General features: G+C 47.5%; 1 protein-coding gene across 8 annotated transcripts in view; it reads right to left on the reverse strand.

The window, feature by feature from the left end:
• The window catches only part of adgrv1 (adhesion G protein-coupled receptor V1), an 838,553-nt gene that overhangs the window by 516,377 nt on the left and 306,140 nt on the right, over positions 1 to 16,036 (reverse strand). For all 8 annotated transcript variants that reach the window (XR_005461637.1, XM_038805279.1, XM_038805282.1 and 5 more), the window contains 4 exons: positions 15,789 to 15,935; positions 10,111 to 10,221; positions 9,027 to 9,291; positions 7,502 to 7,624 (listed from right to left, as the gene is read on the reverse strand). Coding sequence is in view for 7 of the 8 variants with exons in the window: in XM_038805279.1 (XP_038661207.1) it covers positions 7,502 to 7,624; positions 9,027 to 9,291; positions 10,111 to 10,221; positions 15,789 to 15,935 (646 nt within the window). In the remaining variant the exon portion in view is untranslated. The remainder of the gene's footprint in view (positions 1 to 7,501; positions 7,625 to 9,026; positions 9,292 to 10,110; positions 10,222 to 15,788; positions 15,936 to 16,036) is intronic.

Below are 16,036 nucleotides of genomic sequence, written 5' to 3' on the forward strand. Positions count from 1 at the left end.
CGCTTCACAGCGCCAGGGACCAGGATTTGATGCCCGGCTTGTGTCACTGTCTGGGCGAAGTCTGCACATTCTCCCTGTGTCTGCGTGGGTTTCCCCCGGATGCTCCGGTTTCCTCCCACAAGTCCTGAAAGGCGTGCTTGTTAGGTGAATTGAACATTCTGAATTCTCTCTCTGTGTACCCGAACAGGCGAGTAGTGACTAAGGGATTTTCACAGTAACTTCATGTGTTACTGTGAGCCTAATTGTGACACTAATAAAGATTATCATATTATGTTAGTATTCTGATAATAGAGAATATGTAGGGAAAGAGATGGTTCTACTGGAAGTGATTGTTACAGACACGTAATGAAAATATTAGGTGAAGTTGGTATTTAATTTAAACCCCAACTGACTTAAATTGATCTTAACTGCAGATTATAACCAGGAGTGCATATATATTCAAAATTGTTCAGTTATGTTTATGAATCAGATGACTGATTATTATTTAGTAAATATTATTAGGCATCACATCTATCTTACTAAAGTAATTGTGAACAGTTGGCAATTAGGATTTTCTGATCCACCAGACCTACTTCACAAAACACAGAAATTTGGAATGCAGAGGGATAGAAAAACCTGACCCAAACATGCCTTTCATTGAAATATTCGTTTTGGGACAATGGTATTGCACACACTATCCCCTGACAGTTTTGAAATTACGGCCATGTGAAATTAGTACTCTGAGTTATTGGGTAATGTTAATTCAGTAAAACGTCATGATGCTACCATAGGACACCATAATGCTAAATAAGAATTATTTCTGAACTGCTATTTTTAGACTTCCATTGAATCTTCTGAAAATTGTTCTAATTTTTTTTGCTCCAGCGCTATTATCGCCCAATGGGAATCCCCTGTTCTGAGGTGTTTGGAAGAAGAGAATGAAGGCATCACAACAGTTCCCCAAGGGCTAGTACTAAGACCACTGCTTTTCTAGATACAAAATGACCTAGAGTTGGGAGTACAGGACACAGTTTCAAAATTTAAAGGTGACACAAAACTTGGGAGTATTGTGAACTGTGAGAGGACAGTGATAGATTTCAAGAGAACATATAGGCTAGTAGAATGAACGGATAGGTGGCGGATGAAATTTAATGCAGATAAGTATGAGGTGATGTGTTTTGGTCAGAAGAATGAGGAGAGCCAATTTAAAATAAAAGGTACAATTCTGAAAGGGGACCAGGAAGGGAGAGAGCTGGAGAGGGAGTATGTTTGCAAATTATTGAAGGTGGCAGGGCAGGTGTTGAAAACAATTAAAGAGACATAAGGTATCCTATGCTAAATTGCCCTCAGTGACCAAAAAGGTTAGGTGGGGTTACTGGGTTACGGGGTTAGGGTGGCGTTGTGGGCTTAAGTAGGGTGCTCTTTCCAAGGGCCGGTGCAGACTCGATGAGCCGAGTGGCCTCCTATTGCACTGAAAATTGTATGATCTATGATCTATCTAGGCTTTATAAATAGAGGAAGAAAGCATAAAATCAAGAACGTTATGAACCACCTTTGTAAAACACGAGTGTGGCTTCAACTGGAAGACTGTCCTATTTTGGGCACTACACTTTAGTGAAATCTGTAGAGACAGTACAGAAAAGATTTATAGGAATGTATCCAGAGATGAGGGACTTTAGTTACGAAGATAGAATGGAGAAAATGGGTCTGTTCTCCTTAGAGAGGACAAGGTTGAGAGGACATTTGATAGGGGGTCGAGAGAAACTGTTCTCATTGGAGATAGGGTGGTGATGAACCATCAATCGAACGCGAGATGAGTTGCTGTACAAAAGTTAGGCTTTAATAAGCTAGAAGTTAGCCCTGTGGTCGACTACAGTAAATGGACGACCGCCGGGCGTTCAGGCTATTTATACCTCGATCTGGAGGCGTGGTTAACTCAGCCTCTCGACCAATCGGAGAGCCGTCACATGACTGGTCTCAAGCAAACAGTCGAGAAGCACATGACCGACCAGGGCCAATGGTAAGCCAGTGTTCTGCACCAATGGCACACAGCTATGCAAATCTTCAACACATTCACCCCTTGCGGAGAAAGAAGCCCTGGGGGGGGGGGGGGGGGGGGGGGGGGGGGGGGGTCAACGAGAGCGGGGGGGGGGGGAACTGGTGGTATGCGTAGCAGCCAGGAAAGGGAGAAAAAAAAAAATCTTATTCTTTTTTAAATTATTTCTTTTGACTTCCCACTGGCCCAGACAATTAACAATAGTACAAAATGTCCCAACAAGTTCCATGGAGTAGCTGTAAATTAAATCGATTCGATCAGTCTTTTCGTGGATCGTGACGTTCTGGCAGACCGCCGCAGTGGAGTAGGTGACGTCGGTTCAGCCGATGGTGGTGGTTCCGCTGACGTCCTGGAGTCCGGGAGCGATGGTCCTTGAACAGTCTCCGTCACCCGAGCTGGCGGTGGAGACGCCGTGGATGGGGAAGGGGTGGCCAGGGTGGGGCGCTGGGGGAAAAAAAACAAGGTGGGGTCTGTGGTGAAGGGTGGGGAGGAAGGCCGCACGCCGGCGGGTGCCAGGTCCCGGAGGGAGACCTTGTCCTGCCGACCATCGGGGTACTCCACGTACGCATACTGCGGGTTAGCGTGGAGTAACTGGACTTGTTCCACCAACGGATCGGACTTGTGCACCCGCACATGCTTCCGGAGCATGATGGGTCCGGGGGCGGCCAGCCACATCGGGAGAGGGGATCCGGAGGACGACTTCCTGGGGAAAACAAGAAGATGTTCATGAGGTGTCTGATTTGTTGCGGTACAGAGGAGTGAGCGGATAGAATGTAGGGCATCGGGGATAACCTCTTGCCATCGGGAAATAGGGAGATCTCTAGACTGGAGGGCCAGTAGTATGGTCTTCCAGATGGTACCATTCTCCCGCTCGACCTGCCCGTTACCCCGAGGGTTATAGCTGGTCGTCCTGCTAGAGGCAGTGCCGCTGTTGAGCGGGAATTGACGCAGCTCGTCGCTCATAAATGAGGACACCCGATCGCTATGTATGTACGCGGGGTAGCCGAACAGGGAGAAGATGGAGAGGAGGGCCTTAATGACGGTCAATGTGGTCATGTCGGGGCAGGGAATGGCGAAGAGGAAGCGGGAGTATTCATCGATTACCGCCAGGAAGTAAATGTTGCGGTTGTTAGAGGGAAGGGGCCCCTTGAAGTCAATGCTGAGACGTTCGAAGGGGCGGGATGCTTTGATCAGATGTGCGCGCTCGGGGCGGTAGAAGTGCGGCTTGCACTCTGCGTCGATGTGGCAGTCACGGGTTACTGTCCTGACTCCCGCGATGGAGAAAGGCAGGTTGCGGGCCTTAATGAAATGGTAGAGACGGGTCACTCCTGGATGGCAGAGGTCCGCATGGAGGGAGCGGAGGCGGTATATCTGCGTGCTGGCGCAGGTACCGCGGGACAGGGCATCAGGAGGCTAATTGAGCTTCCCAGGACGATACAAGATCTCATAGTTGTACGTGAACAACTCGATCCGTCACCGTAAGATCTTGTCATTTTAATCTTGCCCCTTTGTGCATTATCAAACATGAAGGCTACTGACCGTTGGTCTGTGAGGAGGGTAAACCTCCTGCTGGCCAAATAATGCCTCCAATGTCGCACAGCTTTGACTATGGCCTGGGTTTCCTTTTCCACAGAGGGGTGGCGGAGTTCGGAAGCCTGGAGAGTTCTGGAGAAGGCGGCCACGGGTCTGCCTGCTTGGTTCAGGGTGGCCGCCATGGCTACTTCTGATGCGTCGCTCTCGGCCTGGAAGGGACTCGTCGATGGCGCGCATCGTGGCCTTTGCGATGTCCGCTTTGATGCGCTAAAGGCCTGGCAGGCCTCTGTCGACGACGGGAAGGACGTGGTTTGAATGAGGGGACGGGTCTTGTCAGCGTAATTGGGAACCCATTGGGCGTAGTAAGCGAAGAAACCCAGGCAGCGTTTGAGGATTTGAGGGTATTGGGGAGAGAGAGTTCCATCAGGGGGCGCATGCGTTCGGGGTCGGGGCCTATCACTCCGTTACGCACTCCGTAGCCGAGGATGGCTAGACGGTCGGTGCTAAACACGCACTTATCCTTATTGTATGTGAGGTTAAGGAGTTTTGCGGGTTGGAGGAATTTTTGGAGGTTGGCGTCATGGTCCTGCTGGTCGTGGCCGCAGATGGTGACATTATCGAGATACGGGAAGGTAGCCCGTAATCCGTACTTGTCGACCATTCGGTCCATCTCCCGTTGGAAGACCGAGACCCCATTTGTGACACCAAATAGAACCCTAAGGAAGTGATAGAGGCGCCCATCTGCCTCAAACACGGTGTATTTGTGGTCACTCGCGCGGAGGGGGAGCTGGTGGTAAGCGGACTTAAGGTCCACCGTGGAGAAGACTTTGTAATTCGCGATATCGTTTACCATGGCGGAAATACGGGGGAGAGGATACGCGTCCAGTTGCGTAAACCGGTTGATGGTCTGGCTATAGTCGATGACCATCCGGTTTTTCTCCCCAGTCCGGACCACCAGCACTTGGGCTTGCCAGGGACTGTTGCTGCCCACGATGACCCCTTCCTTCAGCAACCTCTGGACCTCGGACCTGATGTAGGACCGGTCCTGGGAGCTGTACCGTCTGCTCCGTGTCGCGACGGGTTTGTAATCGGGGGTGAGATTAGCAAACAAGGAGGGGGGGTCCACTTTGAGGGACGCGAGGCTGCAGACAGTGAGGGGGGGTATAGGGCCGCCGAATTGGAAGGTCAAGCTCTGCAGGTTACACTGGAAGTCCTGTCCTAGGAGTGCCGGTGTGCAAAGGTCAGGGAGGACAAGGAGTTTGTAATTTTTAAAAACCTTCCCTTGGACCGTGAGGTCCGCGATGCAGCAGCCGGTGATGCAGACGGAGTGCGAACCTGAGGCTAATCCGATTTTGTGTTTTACAGGATGGACAGGGAGCGCGCAGCGTCTTACCGTGGCAGGGTGAACGATGCTTTCTGTGCTCCCGGAGTCCAGCAGGCAGCCCGTCTCGTGGCCATTGAGGTGGATCAACGTTGTTGTTTTGGCGAGCGTGCGTGGTCGTGACCGGTCGAGTTGAATGGCCGCGAGCCGTGGAGAGGAACCGCTGTCGCAATCGTCGTCGCCCGAGTAGTAGCTGGCAGAACCTTGCGTGCCAGTCCCGGAAGGTGGTGCCCAGGATCCGCACATGGAGTCAGAATCCCAAGATGGCGGCGCCCAGTACCCGCACATGGGGTCGGCGCCCCAAGATGGCGGCGCCCGCGGGGCCCTCGTGGTTGAGGGGGGCAGCGAGGAGAGAGTTGCGCGGTGCGCTGGGGGGGCCCGGAAGGGCCTGGAGGAGACGGGGAGGTGCGCAGGCCGGGCGCAGGGGCCGGGGGGGGGAGAGGGGGAGGGGGGGGGGAGAGATCGGCATACTGGAGGGGCCAGCAAGGGCCCGGAGGGGGGGATCGCCGGTCGCTGCGTGGTACAGCAGCGACCGATTTGGCCTGGCAGACAGAGGAGAAGTAGCCCTTCTTCGCGCAGCTCTTACAGAGGGCGGAGCGGGCTGGGCGGCGGGGCGAGGGCATTTCGCGAACCCACAGAAATAGCAGCGGGGCCCTGTGGACTTGTCGGGGCGTCCCGCGGCGCAGGCCTGAGGGAGGTCGGGAGCGGCGGGTGGCGGTGGGGAAGCTTGCCAGGAGGCCCAGGATGGTGCAGCGCGGCTGGGGACATAGGCGCGGGCATTAAAATCGGCGACCTCCAGGGAGGTGGAGAAAGTCCGTGCCTCAGTTAAGCTGAGGTCGTCTTTCTCCAGCATCCGCTGGTGGATAGCGGCAGACTGCATCCCAGCCACGTAAGCATCTCTGATCAGAAGTTCCATGTGCTCCGTGGCTGAAATTTGGAGGCAGGAGCAATTCCTCCCCAGGACAGCGAGGGCCTGGCAAAATTGGTCTAATGACTCACCGGGGAGCTGTTGTCTGGTAGCCAGCAGATGTCGGGCGAATACTCTGTTGACTGGTTTAAGAAACTATCCATTCAGCTTAAGCATGGCCGCATCGTAATCTTTTTCTTCCCTGGTCATCGCGTAGGCTGCCGTGCCCACGCTGGAGTGGAGGATGTGAAGCTTCTGTGCCATGGTGGGGGGGACTGTTTGCAGACGCCAGGTATCCCTCGAGACATGCTAGCCAATGTTGAAAGATTTCTGAAGCGTTCTGAGTTGGCCGGCTGATGCGGAGGCATTCGGGCTTGATCCGGAGCTCCATCTTCAAAATTCTAGCTTATTAAATTGATGAACCATCAATCGAACGCGAGACGAGTTACTGTACAAAAGTTAGGCTTTAATAAGCTAGAAGTTAGCCCTGTGGTCGACTACAGTAAATGGACGACCGCCGGGCGTTCTGGCTATTTATACCTCGATCTGGAGGCGTGGTTAACTCAGCCTCTCGACCAATCGGAGAGCCGTCACATGTCTAGTCTCAACCAATCGGTCGAGAGGCACATGACCGACCAGAGCCAATGGTAAGCTGGTGTTCTGCACCAATGGCAGACAGCTATGGAAATCATACCACCACAGGTGGAAATCCAGAGAACACTGACATAAGCTGAATGGGAAACAAACCAAAAATAAGAGGAAAAAATGATTTTATGCACGTGGTTAGTTAGGATCTAGAATGCACTTCCAGTGTGTGTGACGGACGCCAAGACACTTGTGACTTTCAAAAGGAAATTGGATAAACACCTGAAGAAAAGGCAGAATACAGGGCTGGGGAACTTGGTTCTCTGGCAGAGAGCCAGCATGGACACGATGGGCTGTGTTGTAACCATTTTATGATTCTTCATGAGGTCGTGCCCTGAGATCATTTGCTGGAAAGCACACACTTCATCTGCAGACAGAGGAAAGCGCACCCTGGCTTGACAATTAGGTCTTGTAGAGGTCCCAGGGTTTCAGAAGTCTCAATGGCATCAGTAAGATATGTGAGTTAATGATTCACCCTAATTTTGGTTACTTCAGAAGTACGATAGTATGTCATGCTTCCATTGGTTTTGTATTAAAGAAGGTATGCCATGCCAATGAAAGACCCGAGCAGACTAATTGGGCACAACTGCCAAGATGTCATTAACTTCATTTACAGATCCCAACAGAGATACTTGGTAATGCCTATGGGGAACTATCTCGATTTAGAAGATCAATGAGGTGGATGTGTTGTCTGCCACATATACAGTTAATAGACTGCATAGGGTATGAATGTAATGATTAGAAGCAGCCTGAACTTCACTCCATCTCCTTATAACTGTGTTGCCATGTTAATCTATAAGAATGGGGGTGTGGAATGCCGCTCATTGTAATACCCTCAAAACTATCTTTTTTTATTATCTTATTATTATTTTAATTGATCACATAAACTGTACACGTTTACTGTAAATTTTACACACTGAACTTTTTGTGCACCACTTATTTTTGATAAAGAATTCACTGTGTACTTGATGCACTGCAGAGTTCATTTCTGGAGTCTTACCAAAGCCAGAGGGTGGAGTAAAAAGGAAGATATGTCTCACAAGTTTAGCAGGAATAGTCTGGACCAGTTTTAAAAAAGGTTGACCCGTCTCCCAAATGTACACGTGACAGGAAGTATGGTTGCCTGTGAAGTACAGTAAATAGAAATTTAGTTATTGCATTTGTGCATAAATAATATTCTGTACCCAAAAGTGGCTAAAACAATACATCTGATACCCTTCCATGAGTAACTTAAATGACATCAGTCGCCTCTAGGAATTACAGTAAATTGCAATTCAAAAACAAACTATTTTTGACAAAATAAAATTCATTAAAATTTTGAAAAGCAAAAGTATAGACATCTGAGGCATCCTTACATGAATTCATATTCTGTCCACCGACGCCTCTAACGGGGGGAAGGTGAATTAACTCTCTAGCATCCTCGTTATGCCAGGATTTAAGCACTATTATCAACAACATAAATCTGGCACAAAATCTTGTTTTAGCTGCTCTACTTCTGCTAGTTGCACAAAATGGTAACAACTCGTGAGTTGGGTGGGATTTTAACTCTATGACCTACTTTTGGGGAAACTTGGAAGTCACCCAGAAGTGCAGTTTAAATTGAGGTCAGAGGATTCAGTATGTAGTTCTGTTGTGAGGGAGGGGGGGTGGGGGGGGCAGGGAAAAATGGTTGCAGACATCAAGGGTGGAGAAGGTCGGTGACCTCTAGGGGGAGATTAGAGCCCTGCGTTGGGGGTTAAGATCAGAGATTTCAGTGGTGGCGATTGTGGAGAGATCAGAAGAGTTGGAGTTAGGGCTGGAGTATCCAATCATAGAATTTGGTACGGTAGGTGTCCTGGATCCAACAGGCAAGTGAAAAGGCAATTACCACCTGGATCTTCACCTTCCTGTATCTGCAGTTTTCTTGAGGCCCAGGAAGCTCTGCTGCCCAAGTTTAAATTGGAAATGGTGAATAAAACTGAAGCAAGCAGCCTCATATAATATTGAAATTGCCCCCCCCCCCCCCCCCACCCCGCCCTTCTGGGAGCAGGTTGACTGCCCACCCCCATCCAGCCTCCGTTAGAAACAGAAATGGGTGTGCAGTAGTTAGGATTCAGAGTTTGAAATACCTTAACCTCCCACCCATCCCAAACATAACTATCTTACCTACCCCACCGAATCACATATAGACCAGACTAGAGACGGGTGGTAGGTTCCCTTCAATGGAGGAACAGATAAATCAGTTGGGTTTTTAATGATAATCTAAACTGAAACCTGGCATAGTTGGACTATGAATGCACACCGTCCAGGCTGCTACTCCAATATCATAACCACCAGATGTGCCAGTCTACATCCTGAGCTAATAAGAACATTAGTGCAGAACATACACACTGGATATTTACTGAACTTGAGTTTCCTAGCTTATCAAACTCCTTTTCAAAAACATGGCTCCACATACCAAGAAAATTATATACAATAGTGACATTTTCTTGAACGTTAATATCTACCTAAAAATAAAAGGCTGAATGTAAAACCCAATCACTGACCTCCAGCTGCATTGTTACAAAATACAAGGTAGATATCCATCCCAACAGTCATGCTGCTAACATGCGTTGCTCCATGGACCATCAAATTCTGGAGATTGCTGAACTGGTCATCACTCCATTGATATAGGACAGATACTTGGTTGAAGCTGAACTGTGAAACAGCCAGGTACAGTAGACTTCCTCGGTTAAATAGAGTGAGGCCGGTAGCCCCGTGGGTAAGAAGGTTTTGGTGCAAAATAAATAAATGCCCAGTCCATCTATAGATCTGTGGGCATATCATTTGAAACTGGATGTTAATTTTTGACCTAAGGAAGTGTTCAATTTATTTTTCACAGTATGAAACCATTGTGGAAACATTTTTTTAAATTTTAGCTGTGACTACATCATGCAAGATTTAAAAACAGTGACAGAAATAGGTCGGCATTTCATGAATCTAGTTATGCTTCCATCAGATGCTGCAGTCAGAAATTCTTATAATATGCAGGCATCCTGAAAAGAGTTGATCTCAAGGTGGATATAACAGTATTTAGAATAGGCAATCCTATTCTGAATCCAGCACTCACATGGCCACACTGATTTGGAGGGATGTGATTGATGGGGTGGGCGTTGGGGAGAAATTGTGATTCTTCCTTCCATTTTATTATCGCACTTAAATGGGATAAAAAGACTATCTCCTGCCCCAAATAGTAGACACTTCCCCCAATCAGTCCGATTTCCAACCCCTCATGAAAATTTAATTGCCAACCTGATTACATTTTGTAACAAGTCATGAACAGAAAGCTGAGTTGGGTACTGTTTGCCTCAGAAATTATTTTCTGATAGGTCCAATCACTAAACATTCCAACGGATTCTATAAAAAATATAATTATAAGCATAGGAATCAAAGGTTTAGCAGTTTTGCGGCTGAAGTGCATAAAGCGCAAAGGAAGCAGAAATCTGTCCGGTCAAAATTTTTGTGTTTCAGCTAACTAGTTGCAAGACATAACTTTTACTTTCTTTTTATCATGATATAAATAACGGCTATCATGAAACTGAGTTTGTACAAGATTGTGGCCAGTAAATCTAGTGTCTACTCAAAATTAACCTTTGAATTACTGTCAAGAGTATCCGCTTGACTACTAATGATCAAATAATCCTGGTTGTCTTGTGTAAAGTGTTTCACATCACTGGTTTCGGACACAATCAAAGACTGAATCTGTGGGGGAAACCAAAGCAAAAACTAAGATAATATCTTGAATTTATTACAGCAATGCATTAATCGGATTTGATATTCAAGCACATCATATCACAGAATAATAGAACCGCATTTGATAAAATACACTAAGGTTGAAGTTTTCCAGCCAATCCCACTGGCGGAATCTTCTGTCCATAACCAGCGGCTAAAGGTGCAAACAACAGGAAAACGCGTTGACCGATCCTGCCACTAGTCAATGGCAGACCACCTCTACCACCACAATGGTGGGGTGGAGGGCGGGGTGCTATCCCACCCAAGGTGTGAATTTGGTTTATGCCAGCAGTGTGAAATGGGGCCTTAATGACTGGCTGCCTGATGTGCACGGCATCAGATTTCATTTCCCATTGGCTGAGAAAATATTTTCAAAAGGAGGTAAAAACAAAAGTCAAACAAGGGAACAAATCGTTAATATGTATATGAACTAGTCTTCAGTGAAATACAGTTGAAAGAAGATCAGGGGAAGTAAAAATAAAGCTGGCAAGACAAGATCAAGGGAAGTAAAAATAAAGCTGACATGTTTCACACTGCTGGCATGGATCAATTTGGCACTCACAGTGTCATATCACTCACTGAAGTACAGGTAAACATTTTGGCAAAAAACTTCCCAAGTATGTAGATATTAATTGTTTTGTTTAAAAAAAACATTCAGATTTAAGTCCTCAGTTTGAAAATTACACTGGAATTCTGCTATAACACACAGGGTCTATGGTTGGAATTTTACGATCCCGTCACGGTGACAAGCCATTCTGTAGTTCATTGACTGCACCGGAACCAGAAAATCCCACCAGCAGGATTGGCTATAATTCCGCCTCAGGTCTTGCGACTGTGTTATAGGTGAGACCATGTTACAATGGGGCATTTGGCTGGGTATGTGCATAGCTTTGTTTCCCAAATCAATCAGCATTTCCTCCCAGGCTGGGAAGGTGCTGGTTTAGCTCACTGGGCTAAATCGCTGGCTTTTAAAGCAGACCAAGCAGGCCAGCAGCACGGTTCGATTCCCGTACCAGCCTCCCCGGACAGGCACCGGAACGTGGCGACTAGGGGCTTTTCACAGTAACTTCACTGAAGCCTACTCGTGACAATAAGCGATTTTCATTTCAAGATGTGAATGCACTGAGATCACTCATACCTATGTATTTTTGTGGCACCTAGGGGTCAGGCTTAAATATATATACCACCCAGCAGGAGTTACCAGACATCCAGCAACAGCAATAAAAGATTTACCTATTTTCTAATACTCAGTGTGCCCCGGACAACTTTATTGCTGCCTCAGCAGACATCAGCTTTTTTTTTCCTAGAAGATCTCGATGTCACTGGCTGGGCCATAATTTTTTGCCCAACCGTAACATGCACTTCAAAAGGTGCTGGTGAACTGCCTTCTGGAACTGCTGCAGGCCATCTGGTGTAGGTATACCCACAGCACTATTAGGGAGTTCCAGGATTTTCTAGCGAGAGTGAAGGAATGGCAAGAGAATTCCAAGTCAGCTTGGCATGTGACTTTGAGGCCAATCTCAGGTGGTGGTGGTGTTCCCATGTGTCTGCTTTCCTAGTCCTTCTCAGTGACAGAGTTCATGAGTTTGGGGATATTGGGAGGTTTGGGCAGCATGGTAGCATTGTGGATAGCACAACTGCTTCACAGCTCCAAGGTCCCAGGTTCGATTCCGGCTTGGGTCACTGTCTGTGCGGAGTCTGCACAACCTCCCCGTGTGTGCGTGGGTTTCCTCCGGGTGCTCCAGTTTCCTCCCACAGTCCAAAGATGTGCAGGTTAGAAGGCCTCCTTCTGCACTGTAAATTCTATGATAATAATTGTCAAAGGAGGCGTGGCAAGCTCCTGCCATGAATCCATGGTCCCGGTTGAGGCCGTACTCATGTGTGCGGAACTTGGCTATAAATTTCTGCTTGGCGATTCTGCGTTGTTGCGTGTCCTGAAGGCTGCCTTAGTTACACTTACCGAAGATCAGAGGCTGAATGCCCTTGACTACTGAGGTGTTCCCCGACTGGAAGGGAACATTCCTGCCTGACGATTGTTGCACGATGTCCATTCATCCATTGTCGCAGCGTCTGCATGGTCTCGCCAATGTACCACATTTCGGGACATCCTTTCCTACAGCGTATGAGGTAGACAACGTTGGCCAAGTCGCACGAGTATGTACCGCGCACCTGGTGGGTTGTGTTCTCACGTGTAATGGTCGATGATCTGGCACGTCTTGCAGAGATTGCCATGGCAGGGCTGTGTAGTGTCGTGGTCGCTGTTCTGAAGGCTGAGTAGTTTGCTGCAAACAATGGTTATTTGAAGGCAAGTAGTGGGGGTGTGGGGATGACCTTGGCAAGATGTTCGACTTCATCGATGATGTGTTGAAGGCTGCGAAGAAGATGTCGTAGTTTCTCCGCTCGGGGGAAGGACTGGACGACGAAAGGTACTCTGTCGGTTGTGCCCCGTGTTTGTCTTCTGAGGAGGTCAGTGCGGTTGGCGGTTGGAACTGTCGATCGATGAGTCGAGTGCCATATCCCGTTCAACGAGGGCATCTTTCAGCGTCTTTAGATGTCTGTAACAGACCGAGGAGCATAACAGACATCTCAAGAGCTCTGAGATCTGAAGTCTGCAGGAGGGGACAAAGTTCAAAAGTTCCTCCCTCATGCCTCCTCATTTTGAGGTAAAGTCCGCCAAACTACCCCTATGGCACCTCATACCCCCTCCATGCCAAGGTAAGCCCCTCCCAAAAAAAACAAATCCTATGTCTCCTCAATCCCCTCATGCCAAGCTATTGCATTTTCATGCCCATTCACCCACATAGGCTGTATTGAGAAAATGAACCATGCAATGACAGTAGGATGTTTAAAACAAAAGGCTTTTAAAAACAGTTAACATTTGGTAAGTTTCAACTTTCTTTCAAGGAAAAACTATTTTCACTGCAACTCAAAACAAGTGTCAATCATCCAACCTTTAAAGTTGCAATAACTTTAGAAGAGATTACAAAACCTCTTCATCTTGTTTTCACAGTAACTTCATGCAGAGTCAATCTAAGCTTACTTGTGACAATAAAGGTTATTATTATTAAATAAACATCACGAAATTGACAGCAGAAACCAAAGAGCCTCATCTATCAATAAACGTTTTCCTTGGGGCTCAGGCGGCTCATCAGGCTATTAGATTTTGAGTGCTCAGCCAAGTCTCATCATGTATTCTTGGCTGACAGCCCTGACACCCATTAGAGTTCAAAAGCGCAGGAGCCCCAGAGAACATATTGCTTGATTGTAAGTACCTGCAGTTTCACCTATTAAAACACTAATGGATGTATATTTTCTACAGTATATAATGGGTGACTGGGCATGGAATACCATTGTTTGGCATGGTGGCATGGCCACGCTAAATTGCCCCATTATTGGAAAAAATGAATTGGGTACTCTTAAATTTTTATTTTTTTCAAATTTAATATATATATTTTTTTTTTATGAATTTAGATTACCCAATTATTTTTTCCAATTAAGGGGCAATTTAGCGTGGCCAATCCACCTACTCTGCACATTTTTGGGTTGTGGGGGCGAAACCCACGCAGACACGGGGAGAATGTGCAAACTCCACACGGACAGTGACCCAGAGCCGGGATCGAACCTGGGACCTCAGCGCCGTGAGGCGGTTGTGCTAACCACTAGGCCACCGTGCTGCCCTTTTTAAATTTAATACGGCAATGAGGAGCCATCAGAGGGTCGTTAGTGTTTAGAATTCTCTTCCACTGACAGCAGTGGAGGCCGAGTCATTTAATATATTCAAGATTGAGGTGGTCAGATTTTGGATTGACAAAGGAGTAGAGGGATTTTGGGTACAGGCAGTAAAGCGAAGTTAAGGCACAGTCACATCAGCCGTGGCCTTAACGAATGGGGGAGCCAAATGGCCTTCTCCTGCTTCTAATTCTTATGATCTTATGAAATCAATTATACTTCCTCAGATTGTTCCCTTGTGACAATATTTCATTGTCAAAAACAACTCTAAATAGCTTGTTGATTCATATTTAAATTAATAATTAAAAACAAGAGGCTTGTGTGGGTGAATAAAACCCCGCGGGTGAAGAAAATGTTGTTGGAGCGTAGTCGGGGGGAGGGTGGGTTGGTGCTGCCGAACTTCTGCAACTACTCTGCCGTTCCCTCCAGCCCAATACTCCACAAGTCCAGTGGTAGTGGCGGCACTGAGGATCTGGGGGCAATGGAGGAGATATAAGGTGGAGGGTGCGTCGGTCTGGACCCCGATTTGTAACAACCACAGGTTTGTACCGGGCAGGCTGGATGGCGGGTTCCAGAGCTCGCAGAGGGCAGGGATTAGAAGAATGGGGGATCTGTTTATAGATGGGAGCTTTCCCAGCTTGAAGGAGCTGGAGGATGAATTTAAACTGCCACCAGGGAATGGTTTTAGATATTTGCAAGTGCGAGACTTCCTGAAGAAACAGGTGTTGGCCTTCCAGCCGCTGCCGCCATGGGGGATACAGGATAGAGTAATTTCTGGTACCTGTGTAGGGATGGGGAAGGTGTCGCATATCTACCAGGAGCTGTTGGAGGTGGAGGACACCCCGGTGGAGGAGCTTAATGGCAAGTGGGAGGACGAGCTAGGAGGAGAGTTAGAGGCGTGTCTGTGGGCGGACGCCCTAAGCAGTGTCAATTCCTCCTCATCATGTGCCAGGCTTAGCCTAATACAATTTAAGGTGGTCCACCGGGCACACATGATGGCGGCGAGAATGAGCAAGTTTTTCAGGACAGAAGATAGGTGCGCGGGAACGCCAGCAAACCACGTCCACATGTTTTGAGCATGCCCAAAGCTCAGAGGGTTTTGGCAGGTGTTTGCGAAGGCAATGTCCACGGTGCTAGAAACACGGGTAGTGCCGAGTCCAGAGGTAGCGATCTTTGGAGTGTCAGAAGATCCGGGAGTTCAGGGAGTGAAAGAGGCCAACGTCCTGGCCTTTGCCTCCCTGGTAGCCCGGAGATGGATCCCTTTAATGAAAAAATGAAAAATCGCTTATCGTCACGAGTAGGCTTCAATGAAGTTACTGTGAAAAGCCCCTAGTCGCCACATTCCGGCGCCTGTCCGGGGAGGCTGGTACGGGAATTGAACCGTGCTGCTGGCCTGCTTTTAAAAGCCAGCGATTTAGCCTGGTGAACTAAACCAGCCCCTAATGTGGAGGGACTCAAAGCCCCCGAGTGTAGAGACTTGGGTTAGTGACATGGCTGGGTTTCTCAGCCTCGAGAAAATAAAGTCTGCCTTAAGAGGGTCAATGTTGGGATTCTCTCTCAGGTGGAAGCTGTTCGTCGACTTTCTCGGGGAAAATTCAAATGTCGGCAGAAGCAGCCTTCTGAAGTGGGGGGGGGGCGGCGGGCTGATAGATGTTCGATGGTTGAGGTGTGTGAAGATTGGGTAGGGTGGGGAAATGTTTATTTTACTATGTTAATGTTATTGTTTTTGTTATTGTTATGAAAATTTTGCAAATACCTTAATAAAAATATATATTTTTTTAAAACAAGAGACAATATATAGATCATACCAATGCTAATTCAGATTGCCCTGTAAACCTGTAAACGCTGTTATTGGATGTTTCCATTCCTGTTATTCCACTGTGAGTGATGATTATGTAGGATGCATCATTTCTTATGAAGGTTGTGCATCCTGTGGGATTCCATATTTTGAAGTTCTGAGAGAACAACAATGACATCATATTTTCTTAGTTATTTCACAGATTACCAGAAAGAGTTAAAAAGGTTAAAGTATTCATTTCCAATAGGAATAATGGAT

This window comes from Scyliorhinus canicula, chromosome 8 (genome assembly GCF_902713615.1).
Source record: "Scyliorhinus canicula chromosome 8, sScyCan1.1, whole genome shotgun sequence".
Lineage (NCBI taxonomy): Eukaryota > Metazoa > Chordata > Chondrichthyes > Carcharhiniformes > Scyliorhinidae > Scyliorhinus > Scyliorhinus canicula.